Here is a 17,833-nt window from a genome sequence, read left to right as displayed (position 1 = left end):
TCTACTCAGGATCTCCCTTTCCAATTCTAAAACACAGCCCACTCCTTAAAAAAATCCCCACAAACTTTGATGGTCATCCAGAAAGTAAATAGCCATCTACTTTTATCTGTCGGATGACCCTTGTATAATCCTAAAGGTGCCCATACACTCGTCAGATTGGCAGCAGATAGATAAGAAATGCATCTGATGATCTATCTGATGCGTTTTTAGAACATTTTTTACCAGGATAGAATTCCAATAGATTTAAGTTTGAAATCTATTGAAATTCGATCTGATGGCATTTTTTTACCATCAGATTTCCATTAAGGCCAATGCAAACTGATAAGCAATCTCATCAGATCGACCTAAATTTTCCATCCTGCCTGGTCGATGGAAATCCATCGAAATCGGCCATCGATCGGTCGATTGGCCAACCGATTTGCAAACGATCAATCGATCGATCGGGATCGATCGGTCGGCCAGAAAATCGGCTGAGTGTATGGGCCCCTTAAAGAGAACCCGAGGTGTGTTTAAAGAATGTTATCTGCATACAGAGGCTGAATCTGCCTATACAGCCCAGCCTCTGTTGCTATCCCAAACCCCACTAAGGTCCCCCTGCACTCTGCAATCCCTCATAAATCACAGCCGTGCTGTGAGGCTGTGTTTACATCTGTAGTGTCAGTCTCAGCTGCTCCCCCGCCTCCTGCATAGCTCCGGTCCCTGCCCCCGTCCCTTCCCTCCAATCAGCAGGGAGGGAAGGGATGCAGGCGGGGACTGGAGTTCTGCAGGAGGCGGGGAGAGCAGCAGACTGACACTATAGAGATAAACACAGCCAGCTCTGACAAGCTGTTTGTCAGCAGCGTGGCTGTGATTTATGAGGGATTGCAGAGTGCAGGGGGACCTTAGTGGGATTTGGGATAGCAACAGAGGCTGGGCTGTATAGGCATATCCAGCCTCTGTATGCAGATAATAATCTTCAAACCCACCTCGGGTTCTCTTTAAGTAAGGCTCCAGTGGTATCATCAATCAACATCTTCCAGCTTTTGCCCTAGAGTCATTGGTAATCTGGCCTCCATCACAGTGGCTTGGTATTCACAGCGCAACACTTTTTCCACATTTTATGTTACAGCCTTACTCCAAAATGGATTAAATTCATTTTTTTCCTCAGAATTCTGCTCACAGCACCCCAGAATGACAGCATAAAAAGTTTGCTTGAGGTTTTTAGCAAATTTATTAACCTCTTGAGGACTGCAGGGCTAAACCCCCCCCCCCCCCCCCCCCCCAGTGATCAGGCAATTTTTAGTATAAAAGGCCACTACAGCTTTAAGGCCAAGCTGCAGGGCCGCACAACATAGCACACAAGTGATTTCCCCCCCGCCCTTTTTCTCCCCACCAACAGAGCTCTTTGTTGGTGGGGTCTGATCACCCCCCCCCCCCATGTTTATTATAAATATTTGTGTTGCAGCTTTAAAAAAAAAAACAAAAAAAAAAAAACAAAACCTGTTCCTTTAAATCCCTTCCCTCCCTCCCCACAGCCGGCCAATTACGGCGATCGGCTGTCATGGGCTTCTGCCTATGAGAGCCGATCGCTCTGTTGTCCCCCAGGGGGACAGCCGTGTCACACGGCTGATCGCAGCGCTGCACAGAGTAAATAGACGGCGATCACGCCGTCTAACAGTCTCCCAAGACTGAAGGCGGGGCGGAGCTCCGCCCCCCAAGCAGGAGATGCGCGCGCAGCCTGCGTGCGATCTCCTGCAAAACAGAGCCCCAGGACTTTACGGCGATTGGCATTAGGTGGTCCTGGGGCTGCCGCCGCGGCCACGCCCATCGGCGCGATGCGGTCGGCAAGAGGTTAAAAAAAAAAAAAAAAATTGAGAAAGCGCATGTATACAGTGCTGCTCAAAACTGATCTGGATGCTACTCGGATAGTAGCAATCCGGATTTCTCCCAGTAATGCATTGCGCCCTGGGCGGGGGGTTTAATCTTACCTATCATGACGTCTTCTTCGTCCGTCCCTCGTCGCCTCCCACGATGCGCTCCAATCCGGCGTCACGTGACTATACATTTCCTCCTTCAACCCGGAAGGAGGAAGTGTTTTTAGTCACGTCACTCCGGATTGGAGAGCATCGTGGGAGGTGACGAGGGACGGACGAAGAAGACTTCATGATAGGTAAGATTAAACCCCCCGCCCAGGCTGCAATGCATTACTAGGAGAAATCCGGATTGCTACTATCCGAGTGGCATCCGGATCGGTTTTGAGCAGCCCTGCATGTATATAAGTATTCACTGCATTTGCCGTTGAGCTCTGGTGCATCAAGTTTCCCAGATCATCCTTGAGATGTTTCTACAGCTTAATTGGAGTCCATCTGTGGTAAATTCAGTTGATTAGACATGATTTGACACATCCTGGATAAAAACTTGCTCCAGAGATTTCTTGAACTCAGATTGGGATGACGGTTCATCTTTCAGCAGAACAACAACCCTAAACACACAGCCAATATATCAGTGGCTTCACGACAGCACTGTGAATGTTCTAGAGTGGCACAGCCAGAGACCAGACTTGAATGTGATTGAAATTGCTGTGCACCGATGCTTCCCATCCAACATGATGGAGCTTGAGAGGTGCTGCAAAGATGAATGGATGAGACTGGCCAAGGATGGGTGAGCCAAGCGTGTGGTATCATACTCAGACTTGGGAGTAATTGCTGCCAAAAGTGCATTGACAAAGTATTGCGCAAAGGCTGTGAAAATGTGTGTATCTGTGATCTCTCAGTTTTTTGTTTTTGTCTTTTTATAAATTTGCCAAAACCTCAAGTATACTTTTTTTTTTCACGTTGCCATTGTGGGGTGTTGTGTGTAGAATTCTGAAGGAAAAAAAATTAAAGTGTACCCAAGACAGAGTTGGCAGAGCAGTTGGGATACCAGAGGCATGTTAGATGGTAAATTACATACCTCTGTGTCCTTCCTGCTCTGCACTTAGACCCCCGCCGGGCAAAGTTGGCATCTTAACCAAAGGAAAAAGTTCTTTGCAGGTGAGGGATACCCTCACCTGCAAAGCATCAAAAACGTATCTTCCCCGCCTCACCCTGCCTATTTGCTGCCTCTCCCCTGCCCATTGACAGCCTCTCCCCACCCCTTGCTCTCCTCTCTCTGCTCTGCACTGATTTTTTTTTTTTTTTTTTTTTATGAAAGCTAAAGTAGAGCATAGCATGGCTCAGGAGCGCCGGTAAGTGGCACTACCTGATCCGGCTAGCCCGCCGGATCAGGTAATATTTTTTTTTATTTGTTTTCACAGCTTTGTACTGGCTCGGGTCCGCATTATTCAATTTTGGAATGAGGCTGTAACAAAATGAGGAAATAGGGATGCTCTAGGAATACTTTCCGGATGCACTTGATATAGTCAAAAGCACAGTGGATTCTTTGACTATTGTACTCATACTGCCAGAGCAGTACTGTAAATTTTGCACAGACTGTGTATGTATAGTCTTTAAGGTGTGTCCCAAAAGCAATGTGAATGTTGAAAGGTACCACGTTCATTTTAATATGGTTATTTGAAATGGAAAAATAGTGGTGGAAGATAAGTTCAAAAGCCTACATCCAACCTTTTTGATGTTTATCATAAACATGCATATCTATTGTATTAAAGCTATCCCTGCTCACAAGTTTGTTCATTTTATCTAAAATCTAATTCTATCTAAACACACCTACTGTTTTTTTTAGGTTCTGTTGTAGCATTGGAATTTAATGGAGATGAAGCTGTACAAAACTGTCAGTCAGTTGTTAGCAGCATTTTCAGTGGATCCATGGTAAGTTGCACAAGTTTTGAGACAGACTTTTCATCTTCTTGGCTGCCTGGTTCTGGTTGCTCTAATATACAAGTATAATATACCGTATTTTTCGGACTAAGACGCACCCAGGTTTAGAGGGCAAATCATGGAAATATATATACTAAATCTGATGCGTCTATAGGTCAGGGCATCTTGTAGAGGACCTTTTCCCTCAAGCTGTCTCTATCTAAGCTACAGCGCCTAGCTACTCCAACCCCTGCTGCCCCCCCCCCCCCCCATTCCCCACACACTGCACCGCACTAAACTATCCCCTGCTGCCCACCCCCACCACCCCCAACAATATTACTCTTTACTACACTACATTAATCCTTGGTGACAGCTACAATGTCCCCAAGTGATGCCCGATACCTCCCTCCCCACCCCATTCCTTTCACAGTGGAGGTAGCATGTTAATGTCACCCAGCATGCTCCATTGCGGGAGCGGTGACAGCTGCAGTATCTCCAGGCAATGCCCGATACCTCCTTCCCTCCCTCCCTTGCGCAGCGACTGCAGCTGATTGCCACTCACCCTGCTCCATCGTGGGTGCAATGACAGCGGCAATGTCCTCAGTGATCCTCTGATGCCTTCTTCCCTTGGGAGGTCAGCGGCTACAGCCTGATAGCATCACTCTGGTGTGTCTCGGGAGCTACGGAGTTTCTTTCCATACTTCGGCAGGCATTGTATTTAAATCTAGTTTTTTTTTTTTTTTTTTTTTACTGTTTTATGGTTTCTGCTCAATGACGCATTCATTGAAGTATGTCAGAGCTCAAATCTATGAATTATTGACCCTTTTTTTTTTTCTTTTTCCTGCTCTCAGAAACCATTTTCTGCAAAGAAAGTGTTTTAAAGAGACACTGAAGCGAAAAAAAAGTATATGATATGATTTGTATGTGTAGTACAGCTAAGAAATAAAACATTAGGAGCGGAAACAGAAGTTTAATATTGTTTCCAGTACAGGAAGCGTTAAGAAACTCCAGTTGTTATCTTTGCAAAAGAGCCATTGAGCTCCACGACTTTCAAAGTCACAGAGAGAGCTCTGCATTCTAAAGCGTATCTCAACTCTCAGTCCTTCTTTTCCTGCAGAGGACAGGTCAAAAGTACACTAGCCTGCTCTGTAAAATCATTTAGAATGTGGAGTAGTGTGTAAATTGCAAATATTAGAGAATGATGCAATGTTATTATAAACACTATATATATATCACTATATAACTGAAAATAAAAATATGAGAATATTTTCTGTGCTACTAATGTTCTAGTATTACGCAACCAATTCATTATATCATAAATTTTTTTTTTTTTTGCTTTAGAGTTTCGTTAAGGCTCCCTGCACACTGCAAATCCGTTTTCCGATTCCGTTTCCGATTCCGATTCAGTTTCCGATTTTCCTTGAATACATTCAACAGAAAAACGGATCAAAAAACGCAGCATGCAGTTAAGATTAAAAATCTGAATCGGAATCGGATGTAAAAACAGATTAAAAATCTGAATCTGATTTGCTTGCAGTGTGCAAGAGGCCTTAGACTGTAATTATTTATCAGTGAGGGTTATGCCATAGTCTGACCCAGTCCGACCCATTCCCGACCTGGACAGAAAGTGTCACTTTCATACCTGATTGTTAACTATTTCAGGCAGAGAAATAAAAAAAGGAACACAGCATTGTTATTTGTGTGCTAGGCACTGTAGGCACTGTACATACACATGCCGATCACCTCTGATTCCCTGAAGGGGACAGCTGTGTCACACGGCTGTCCCCAGTACAGCGCTGCCTTAGATCGCAGCGCTGTACCGAGTAAAAAGATGGCGTCTAGCAGTCTCCTAGCGGAGATGTGGCGCGTGCAATATCCTGCAAAAGCGAGCCACAGGACTTAACGCTGATCGGCGTTAGGCAGTCCTGGGGCTGCTGCCGCGGCCACTCCTATTGGCGTGACCCGGTCGGCAAGCAGTTAAAGCCCTAGTCCAGGTACAAATGTGTTTCTAGATTTATGTAGGCAGTCAGCTGTAGCATTTGTTTGCCTTTTTTGTAGCTTTCTGATGTCGCGTCACTTTTCAATTACCTGGTCAGGAGCCCAGACACTAATTACTTCCTGCATCACAGTCTGTAGTCTTTTCAGAGAGATTCAGTCCATGCATTACCCCTTGTAATTTCAACGGTAGGATAATTGAGTCTGTGCACCAGCTTCACCCAGGGAGACAAAACTCCCTGTAGCCCGATGATGCTGGTCATGTGCTCAGAATTTGAAGACAGGATTTTTAGCTGCAAATGCCTCTCTTCCCAGAAGAAAAGCTAAATCTATTATGATTATGACGTTATTAGATAAGATATTAAAAGCATGCCTAAACGAAATGGAAAAACATTATTTGCGGCAGTAGGGAGAAACCTCTGGATAGTCCTGAGGCTTCCTCGAACTTCCTACTAATCTTCATCCCTTTTTAAAATACTCAGCATTATTGTTGAATATTGCCCACGGCCGCACTCCCCTCCATGTATGAATGTGGCCACGGTGCGCAGGTGTACAGTGTGCGCAATGGCACAGAGCCACTCCAGCACATGTGACTCCATGCTACAGGTGCAAACCCTACTGGTGCCTGCGCGGTGCTCATACATGGTGGGTTACTATAGAATTTCTTGTAGTATGTTTTTCAGTGTGTGTATTTGGAGATGCATAATCATGTTCAGTCTTCCAGAGTGAAGCGGATAACAATCTTGCTTTGCTTTAGAATCCTTGTTTGGATCTCACCAGGGGACACTCTCTGTATGGAATTTGTATGTTCTTGTGAGTTTCCTCTGGTGCCTGCTCACAGCACAATAACACTGATAGATTAATTGGCTCCCCTGGGAACCTGCCTATAGTGTGTGTGGTGCCAACCATTGTAGGGCATTGCATGTAATGTGCAATCTGCGAGCATATAGGAAACTTCCTAGACCTTCATATAACCCTTCTCATCTGTGCTGTGAGTTACTATGAAATATATTATTACACTGTAAAGGCCAGTGACAGCCTATGGGTAAGACGTGCAAGTTCACACACCTTGTGGTTGCAGTCGTTTTAGCCCAAGCGGTTTTAAAGTGCACCTAAAGTAAGCTGATGCAAAGGATAATTAGTTACCTGGGGCTTCCTCCAGCCCCTTGTAGTCCATCAGATCTCTTGCCGTCCTCCAGGTTTCCTCAGTTATGCCTCTGTCAGCCCCGTAAGAACGCTCCCAGGCTACAGAAGCGCGATGGAGGAAGTGCATGGCCTAAAACAGCACATGCACAGTTACCCATAACCCAACTGGCCTGGAAGGACAAGGAGGGAACTAATGGATTACATGGGGCCAGAGGGAGCATCTGTGCATCTTAGGTTTACTTTAATATGGGCAGTAATGTTCTGTAATTATGTAGAAGACACACAAGCCTAAGCACATGTAAAATAGTACTGTGATGCACAGAGACACATTGCAGTGCACATAACATAAGAACGCATACATTGTATCAGTATGAGTTTTTTGTTTTACTGTAACACACACAAGAGGCCAGTGCGGGGTCTACCTTTTTAGACCCCCATCCCTGCTACCTGCACCCTACTAGAGACCTGCTTTCTTACGTAACTGCTACCCACGAGATAACAGAACAGCAATCCGCTTTTTGGCTGCCTAATGCATCCATGAAGAGCGGGCAGCAGGGAGTTGTTACAGTTACCTGTCTAGACTGCTGGATCAGCTTCTTCACTGAACTTCAGACATGTCTTCTGGCTTCTTATCACATGATATGACATGTGATCATAACCCAGGGGATGGTGTCAGCATTGTGCCGCTCGGTGGTGGGAGAGGGCAGATGGAAGACCATAACTTTAACCGCTCCCTGCCACCCACAACCCAACCCGGACCCGCAGCACGCTATCCGCACATGTTTACAAACAAAAATGGGTATTCGAACCTGACCCACAATTTTGGGTAACCCGCGGTTATCTGTGGGTACCCGGCTCGATGCAGGCTCTAGTACAAACACAACATTGTGATCCCTATGAGGGACAAAGAGAAGCATTGCAGAAAGATTTGGGCACTATATGAATCTACTAAATAAATAAATGCTCTGTTACATTCTTGAATTTTGTGGTCATTTTCCTCTTTTTTTTTTTTTTCTTTTTTTCTTTTTTACAGGTATTTGTTTCAGAGAGCAAGTCATCCGCTTCTCAAGATGTGGACAACTTTTATAACTTTGCTGACATACAGATGGGAATCTAGAGTCCCGCTTTACATATTCTGTTGCAGTGGGGTTGGTTTACTCAGGTTGGAGACTACTAGAGAACTTGAGTGATCTGGCAAACCTGGACCGGGTTTTCTTTTTTTAAAGTGTCTGTTGCAATCTGGTAAACAATTGCACCCATCACTGGGTCATGTCAGAACATCACAACAAAGAATTAGTGAAAGGTTAATAAATTGAAGTTGTGTGGCTGCAGTCATGTGCACTTCCCACCCTCCTCCAATGAGAACAGTCATGTGTACTTGCCCACCCTCCAGTGAGAATAGTCATGTGCACTTACCGACCCTCCAATGAGAACAGTCATGTGTACTTGTCCACCCTCCAGTGAGAAGTCATGTGCACTTACCCACCCTCCAGTGAGAATAGTCATGTGTACTTACCCACCCTCCAGTGAGAATAGTCATGTGTACTTACCCACCCTCCAGTGAGAATAGTAATGTGTACTTGCCCACCCTCCAGTGAGAAGTCATGTGCACTTACCCACCCTCCAGTGAGAATAGTCATGTGTACTTACCCACCCTCCAGTGAGAATAGTCATGTGTACTTACCCACCCTCCAGTGAAAAGTCATGTGCACTTACCCACCCTCCAGTGAGAATAGTCATGTGTACTTGCCCACCCTCCAGTGAGAAGTCATGTGCACTTACCCACCCTCCAGTGAGAATAGTCATGTGTACTTACCCACCCTCCAGTGAAAAGTCATGTGCACTTACCCACCCTCCAGTGAGAATAGTCATGTGTACTTGCCCACCCTCCAGTGAAAAGTCATGTGCACTTACCCACCCTCCAGTGAGAATAGTCATGTGTACTTGCCCACCCTCCAGTGAGAAGTCATGTGCACTTACCCACCCTCCAGTGAGGATAGTCATGTGTACTTACCCACCCTCCAGTGAGAACAGTCATCAACTTCTCAACGCGCACACACACCATCATGATTGTTGTGTGCATGTATGCAGCTGCAATAACACAAACATCAGTTCACTCATTTTTCAGCTCCCACTATGTTGACTATGATCTAATATAACCCAGGAGATGGTTCCTGTCTTTTGCCACCTAAAAAGTAGATGATTAGTAACTAATCCCGTCCAAGCTTCCTGTATCGCTTATATTCGGCAGTGTCCCTCTGTTCTCTAGCCTTTGTAAAACTACCCCAGTGTGTAACGTTAATTTATTTGGACAGATATCTGCTTTATATTTTTGTAGGATAATCACTCCTGCTTGTGAGAAGCAGGTGTCTTTTTTTCAAGAAATTTTTCCCCGCAAAAAAAGTTGAATTTGCTTTGGAGAAGCAAAGGTCTATAGCAAGATCTCCATAATGCAATACAAAAATGTGTCATATAGGGAATATTTTTACTAAAATAGTGTTCATGTAAATTAGTGTTATTTTACAAAATTAGTTGGGCAGTTTTTTTGTCTACGTGGTTTAACCTTTAAATGAAATCATGTGGGATAAAACCGAAAGCTTGTTTTACTGGAATTGCTGAACACGGTCATTGTCCCTGCATAAAAGTATTGTTTGAATATGTTGTTGGGAAAATGGGGCTCTGAATGTACCACTTTGATGCCAGCTGTGATGTGTTTTAATGATCCCAGTCAACCAATCAGAAACTTGGGACTACAAAGGGATTTCTGCTTGAGAATAAGCTCAGGTCTAGACACAGGGGTGTAACTACTGTGTATGGTGCTCTCCTGCAAAAAAATTAAAAAAAAAAATGCATGGGGTCCCCAGGTCCATAGCAACCCCTCCGACACCCTCTCCCACAATGCAGAGTAGCGTGTGTAAAATTACCTGCTTCTAGTGCAGCCAATCTTCTCTGTGTGTCACAACACTTTCTGCTGCCATTAACTGGCTCCCTATCACATGACTGATGCGAGTCATGTGATCTGGAGCTCAGAGAAGGGCAGCAGAGAGTGCTACTGCTGTGATGCACAGATTCATGGCACTGGAAGCAGGTAAAAATAACGCTCTCTGTGCTACTCTGCATGCAGATGGGGGAAAATGGGACCCCTGAAATAGCAGGGGTTGCAGGGCTATTGCTACTCCTGTATCTAGACATTACAAGGATAAAAGAGAAGCATTACTTCAGCATGCTTACCTTGTATTACATGTATAAAATATATGCCCATTCCACACTGTTCCTAGCAAAACTACTTTATAGGTTTATCACAGCCTGTTGTCAGTTTTTAGGGTTTGCAGATATGCTAAAAATAGTAACAAAGGCTCCTGCTAAGTACCACTGATATCTCTTACAGCAACACTGGAATTCCTGGGCACTCAGTACTCCAGAGTTCAGTTACTATGGTTGCAGAGCAGTGCAGCTTGAGCTTTTTGTCAATATTGGAAACTCCTACTTTACTGAAAGGATAGCTTATTATTATTAATCACATTTCTATGTTGCAGCACTGGTCTATGTTTATAGCAGTGTTTTTAACAAATGGTGAGTTTCCCTTTAAGTTTAATCGCATCTGGTATTATAGAAAAGGAGACTGACATAAATGGGTGCCCTATTCAGAACATACAGAGCCGTGTTTTAATAGATAATCTACCCAAACAAGGTGGTAAGGTGGTGCTGGGGTGTTACAATACATTTACCTAAGGAAAAAGTCAGTTTTAAAGAAATTAGCAATTTTGATAAAATGGGTAAAATTTTCCATTCCGGTACATAATGATTTCAACAAGAAGTCCTAGATATTAACTTAGTAAGGCAAATACTTATGTGCAGTAAGTTATTACCACAGCAATCATCCTGGGATGTGTACACAAGTTAATCTTATTGGTTGTTATGGTAACTGCATCATGTGGGCCTTATTTAATATGCTTGATGTAGTACAAATAGAATACCATGGCACTTGAAAGTGAGTCCTAGGTAAAAGCTCAAAAGAATGGCTGCTTATCCATATCTTCCTTTTATGGTTATGGCAAAAAAGCAACTTTAACTTGATCAGATTTTGCCCTACAGTGTCTACCACTATGGCCAATTATCTTTTGCAGACAACGTAATTAGATGCAGCAGTGAGACATGCCTTAGCTTCTGAGCCATTGCAGTAGATAGTCTTAGTTTTTTTTTTTTTTTTTAATAATGGCCAAATATTACTGATTACTATCCTACCACAGCAAAGTTTAGAAATATATCTCCATTGCATTACCAATCTGACCACAAGTTGCAACTGTGGTTGTTAACATTCCTTCAAAACAAACATGACCTGTATTTTACATACCTTTTGTGCTGCTTTATTAAAACAGTCTCTCCCTCGCTTGCAGGTCCCCTGCAAAGCCACTTGCTGGGACCAGTTTAAATGCCGCAGTAACAGAGCAGCAAGGCTCGGAGCACACTACTTTGACTCGTGTGTGTTTTGCCTTATAGCTCACTGCTCTCTGCGATTCGTACTGTATCATTTTAATGTCGTACAATATGTTTGATCTTCCCGCACAGTGTATGTTAATTGCATGTAATTCGCATGCAATGCTTTCCTATGGGAAAGAAAACAAATGCATGCGTTTTTCATGTATTTTTCATTAAATATGATACTGTATTTATCTCTATTGGCAAGGGGGATAATTATGAAAAATGCAAACTTTTACAAAAACGCAGAGAAAAACAAACGCTCATGGCAGAAACCTCATGGCACCAGTGTGCTCTCAGCTTAATTAAGGTTGCCAGAACTGCTTTTTAATTGATTATTTTAAATCAGTTTGGGTTTTAAATTACATCTCTTTCTTGTTTTACTCTTAATTTTGATACATGGTTATATTTTTTTTCTGAAGTTGAAAAGTTTTTCAGTTATAACTGTGACAAGTTTAAGCTTGTTTCATGTTCACTTGTAAAGTACTGTAAATGTATTATTAGCTTGGCACAAGGAACTAGAGTGGCAACTAAGGCATAGGCACATTCCAAAATCTCATAAGGTTTGTGCTTGTGTATATATAGTGTGTATCAATAGTGTGAGCAGGTTTGCAAATTAGTGGAGAGTGAGCAGTCTCCAGGGCACTCTGTCACTGTAAGGATTTATTTTGTGAATAACGTAATTATCAACATTTTTGATGGCAACTCTGCCCTTCTTCACTCCTAAGATATTTTTACGGGGAAGACAAATTGGAGGTGTCAGACAGTGGTCCTGTAAACTTTGTGTTGGTCACATCAGAAAGTATGATGTTATCCCATCAACCACGTTAAACGAATAAGGTTTTGTTTTTGAAGGGAGTTCACCTTTTGTTTATTGGTGCTCCGTCGCCACTAAACTCAGCTGTCAAATGACAGCTGCACGCATTTCATTGGCTCCTGACCCTGTGATTAGTGTCAGCCAATCTCAATGATTACATGTTTTAGCATTTTGGCTTTAAGGATTATGTTCTTTGTAATTTCTGATGTGGCTCCTTTCCTGACCCCAGGCCTCCTCTGTTTTCATATTAAAGCCACAAAACTTCATAGAGGCCTTTAGGGCAGGAAGTAAGGCAAAACCCCTCCAACGTGCATACCTATAGCAATAAAACTTGTAAGGTTTCTAAGGCCGGGTTCACACTAAAAATGTCCACTAAACAGAACGGATCGGGTAGAGTGGATGTGAATGGATCCTGTGCAAAGCAATAGGATACATCCACATTAGTCTGTTCTCCGAGCAGAGCTCCCTGCATGATTATTGCGGATCGCCCAGAGGAAGCCAATGGAATCAGTGGTAGCCTATGCCACTAGGCTAGTTTGGGAGAGGATTCCTATTGGTTTGTTGCAATCCAAAGGAAGACCTCGATGCTTTTGCTGGGTGTACAATCTGTATACTTACACGTCTCCTGTGCAGTAGACCAAGCAGTGGTGTTAAGCTAGGTACCCACGTTGTGATTTTTCCCGCCAACTGACTGTTTTGAGCGCTGAATGGTCGTTTCTGCGATATCGTGATTTGGGTACGGACGTTCGGCCACTTAACGTCGCTTAGTGTCGCGCCGCAATAATGACCGTCATGGCAAATCGGATTGCTAAGATCCTCTATGACTCCCGTGCAAAATATCATGATCGCTTGAAGTCTCGTTTGCTCCTGGCATGTGGCGTCGTGCGCACCCGCCAAGAGGCGGCGCTGATGACCATGGTCAAGAGGACGTCGCAGGACCCGTCGGCCGGTGAGTATGCAGCTTTAGCAGCAACAGAGGAGCGAAAATGTGACACCAACAGGTATACAAAATGGGTGGTGGCGTGAAATGAAAAACACAGATGAAAAACTGATGCCCAATGTAACAAACTGATCCACTTAAAACTGAAAAAGGATCAGTTTTTACAGGATAAGTTTTTCATCTTTCCAGTTTGAAATCGGCATTATGCTTTGCGCACTCTCCAAAACTAAATGAAATCCTGAAATTTGGATATTACATTTTCAGCTAAGTGCTTACAAGTAATTGACAGGCTGGATAACCTTTTTAAAACCTGCTGAAAAGTGTAGTTCTGTATTTGTTTACAATACAGAACATGAAATAGAAGGTACACAATTGGAATTACTAAAACATTGATGGGCCTATGTAACTTGGAATCTAGTAATGGGCGATTACAGAACTGATCTGATGAGTTTGGTGTTTGGAAATAGCTTACCGTAATTCAGAAAGATCTTTGTTTTGCTTGTGATTTAGTGCCCATACATAAATTTTTTTTGTTTTTTTGGTGGAAAGAATGCAGACTTCTATAGATGTGACATATTGGCCGCTTTTCCTCAGAGACAAAAGTTTAGACAGCTGTTGAGTTATTTGGTCCCATTTTAGTTTTAGGCTTGAAGAAGGGCAGAGTTGTGTCCATTTAGCATTTCACAAAATACATTTTCCCTGCATTGTGTACTGGCCTAATTGTTTGTTCTCCTTTTACACAGAATGATGCATATATAGCCTACTGTATTTTGTATTTTTTTTTAAAGCACTTGGGAATCAATTTGTCTTTATACTGTGAAATTGTATCTTCTGTTATGACATTTTACAAATGTTGTTTCTGTTTGTATAGGTAATTAATGTGTGACGCACAGTCAGATTTGGAATTCAGACAATTTTTAGACGTATGTATATATCTGTGTATTATAGCAGTAATGCACAAAATCCTCTTGTGCTTTACTTCGGCTGAAAAGAAAATGCATTGGCCCACTTTTAAGAAGCCTTTTAAAAATCACACAAAACACACAATCCTGGGCTTGAAACAGAAAAGGATTAATATGAAATGGGGCCCCTAGGCAAGATGGCACTTTTTGCCTACCGCTGATGGTGACCTGGCTTTTTTCGTTAGATTTGGTGTGGGGGGGGGGGGGGGGGGGGGTAGCATCCACCAGGCCCCTAGAATCTCTCCGGGCCCTTGGCAACTGCCTAGAAGTGCCTTGTGGATGATCGGGCTTGAAATCTAACATTAGTATGATTAACTTAAAATCAAGAGCACACTGTATGATCTTTATCATTGGTCCCCAACTTTATCTCAGCTTGTACAGCACATTCAGTTATAAAAGTTATGTTATGCAAGAAATATCATCATTAGGTTATTTTTATTCATAGTTACGCTAAATAAAGGTTATAAACTGGAAAACAGTACATAAGCAGGCATACAGTATTCAATATTTGTATGTATTTTAATAGATGAGATGTTAGTTTATAAACACATTAAATTTAATGAAAATCTACTAAAAATGAAGTCCTCCTCAGCTGACAATTGATAGTTTTGCTGATTGAAGATTAATTGGAACAAGCAGTTATTAGCAGATGGATGTGCCGGAAGTGTGGGGGGAGAGCATGAACGCCATGAGGGTAAGGCTGCAAAGCTTTGTACTGCATTGATTAATATAAAGCTTGCAAGCTGAACCTCACGCTTGTCGATCAGTCCTCCCATCAGCCGGCCACTGAGCACCTTCTAGCTGCAATATAATGCGTCAGCAATGTAATGCAGTTACCCATCTTCAGATAATGGCATCTTTGTGCGGCCACGCTCAGATGTCACTCAGTGTGATAGACACCTCCTCACTGCCTGTGCCAGGGAACGGAAGCAGCTGACAGGTAGTGTATTTAGGGCCTGAGCACTCTAATGCAGTTTACAGCAACAGATCAATTTTATTTTTGCAACTCCCATGGTAGATCAGCCAGTGGCTCAAACTCTGCCAGATGGCTTGACTACACAAGTAGCATTTGCGAGCACCCCCTAAGAAGCTGCCACTAGAAACATAATATCTCAAGCCACAGACTGTAGACAACTGAAAAACTGCTTTGAAGTTTCTATCAAGAGGGACCAGTACAAGTGATTGACGTTTTTGTAAAAATTAAAAAAAAAATTGTATCTAGAAATGGTACAAAAATGTAATGTGTTTTAAATGTTGAAAACTGGATTATTGATGCTTTTTATACCAAAAATTTGACTGCATATAGTAAATAAAAAAGTTAAAACTGATCTGTGTCTATTATGAGTGTTTGAATTTCTGAAATGTGTGTTTATGAGAGAGAGAGAGAGAGCGCACCCTTATCCATGGGTGATATACTATGTATATCACCCGCAGGGCAAAAATTTTGCGGTGAGTTAGTTGGCAAAACCCTGCATATCCTAGCATGCGACGGCGAATGCAGATTTGCTTGAGCAGTGTCTCATGAATAAGCTAATTAGGCCTTATCTGCAAAGCCAGGTATATAGGGGTTCACTTGGTGTTTGATGCACACACCCTTTTTGCAATACTATGTATGGGGCCCCCCTATGCAGAGCACACATTGGGAGCATACTAGAAATCCTCCAGCTTGAGTCCTCACTCCCCCTGCAGCTTCATAACTTGCCACTAGAGCTCTGGACTCACTCTGGTCACATGACAGTCAGTTTGGAGCTCTAGTGGCGAGTCAGGAAGTTGCCAGGGAGAAGTGAGGACTTGAGCTGGAGCAAGGTAGGCTAGGGTTTCTGGCATGCTGACAATGTGTTCTCTGTATGGTGGGATAAGGTCACAAAAGTGTGCTTTTTTTTTTTTTTAGGCTCATCCTTGGATCACCATATCTGTAGGTATATACAATATTTTGTGCTCTTTGATTTTCCCCAGTCTTGCTAGTTCAGAGGTTCTTATCTGCAAGGCCTAGAAATAAGTGAGAATGCAAGCCAAGGGTCTTATATAAATTCCATGTACGTCAGTGTTTATACGTGATATGTGCCTATAAAAGGTACACATCTTGGGATTCTTGCCCACTTTGGGAACTAGTGTGCTAATTGCCCCAGACCAGGAATGAGGTGGGGTACCCTGGTCCATTGATGACCTCACAGAGGCAGAGGGGCTACATTTCTCTATAGAGAGCATACAATTCTGTGGGAAACCCATTCAGCCCTGGTGACATCCCTGGGTGCAATGTTTAAAATTGCCTCCTGCGCTTTGTCTACTACTGAGATCCTCTCTAGCTCGTCTTTGTGCTTCTTGTTGGCCTGAGGAAAATTAACACTCTCTAGATGTCAGCAGCTTGAAGTCCAAGTGATGTTTCTCAGGCTCATACAAACAAATGCAAATCACAAATCCGATTTTGTGATTTTTCACTGGATGCTAGCAACACAAGAAAAACGCAGAAAAAACACAGCCTGTAAGATCACTTTTTTTTTTTATCACATCAAAAATCGGAATCACATGTAAAATCGCATCAAAATCATAATTGCATGTAGAGTAAAAGTGCCCTTTAGTAAAAGTGCCTTTAGTGCCCTTTTACACTACATGCAATTCTGATTTTTATGTGATTTTACATGTGATTCGGATTTTTTTTTGTTATGCAGTTATATAAATATCCTGTATGCTGTGATTTTCTGCATTTTTTTTTTTTTTTTTTTTATCGTGTTGCTAGCATCCAATTAAAATCGCAACTCTGAATCAAAATTGTGTTTTGCAGTGTAAAAGAAGCCTGATGGTGACAAAAACTAGCATTGATCTCCTCCAAGCCCATGCATTTGTTACTGTGCTTATTGATAACCGTGATGGCCAGACTAATGTATTTATAAATGTAACACTCCACAATGCTACGCGTTTCGCAGGCTCAAACACACTTCATTCGGCAATAACGGGAGCAATAACTAATACTGATCAGTAGCGATGGGTTTACGAGTAGGAAGTGAAGTAGATTACCTTATTACTACAACCCAGGTATTTGCTTCAGACCAGGGAGTCAACCAGTCACACCCGTATCCACCCAAGGTGCAGCAACAGTCCAGACAAAATATACGACTGGGTCTCGACCTGGATTTTAGGCCTGATTGGCCAATTTTATTGTATGTACCACAGTGCAAACAGCACGATTGGCCAATTTTATTGTATGTACCACAGTGCAAACAGCACAACATTTCGACAAACAGGTCTTTATCAAGTGCTTACAGACTATTTGTGCAGCATCCATATATATAGAAGCAAATTCAAAGTTAAAACACACCCCCACAGGGGCGGGCACAATCCTCAAAGAGACAGGCTATATTACATAGAATCATAGAAAACACTTCAAATTATAGGCCTCATTCATGCCATTAGGCGCCAGAGTCCCCAGATCATATATCCATTTACTTTCTCTATGTAACAAGGTTGTTTGGGGGTCCAATCCCTCTTGCAAGAACACCTTCTCCAATATGCACCACCTTAGTTCGCCAACTGCATGTCCACACTCCTGGAAATGGCGACCTACGGGAGATTCAAATTTATCCTTAAATTTTTCTTTAGATTTTTCTTTATTCTCCATCTCTTTTTTTATAATTCCTAATATCACTTCTATGTTCATTAATCCTCCTCCTTCCATCCCTAGTTGTCTGTCCAACATAGCCCATTCCGCAAGGACACTTTAACA

General features: G+C 42.8%; 1 protein-coding gene across 1 annotated transcript in view; it reads left to right on the top strand.

The window, feature by feature from the left end:
• The window catches only part of RP2 (RP2 activator of ARL3 GTPase), a 34,470-nt gene extending 20,157 nt beyond the window's left edge, over positions 1-14,313 (top strand). Inside the window, exons 4-5 of the mRNA XM_068268121.1 lie at positions 3,700-3,785; positions 7,948-14,313. Coding sequence (XP_068124222.1) covers positions 3,700-3,785; positions 7,948-8,031 — 170 coding nt within the window. The 3' untranslated portion in view covers positions 8,032-14,313. The remainder of the gene's footprint in view (positions 1-3,699; positions 3,786-7,947) is intronic.
• Positions 14,314-17,833: the final 3,520 nt, after the last annotated feature.

Source organism: Hyperolius riggenbachi, chromosome 2, assembly GCF_040937935.1.
Source record: "Hyperolius riggenbachi isolate aHypRig1 chromosome 2, aHypRig1.pri, whole genome shotgun sequence".
In the NCBI taxonomy this organism is placed as follows: Eukaryota; Metazoa; Chordata; class Amphibia; order Anura; family Hyperoliidae; genus Hyperolius; species Hyperolius riggenbachi.
The sequence above is the reverse complement of the archived record's forward strand: the minus strand, read 5'-3'. Positions and strand labels throughout refer to the sequence as shown.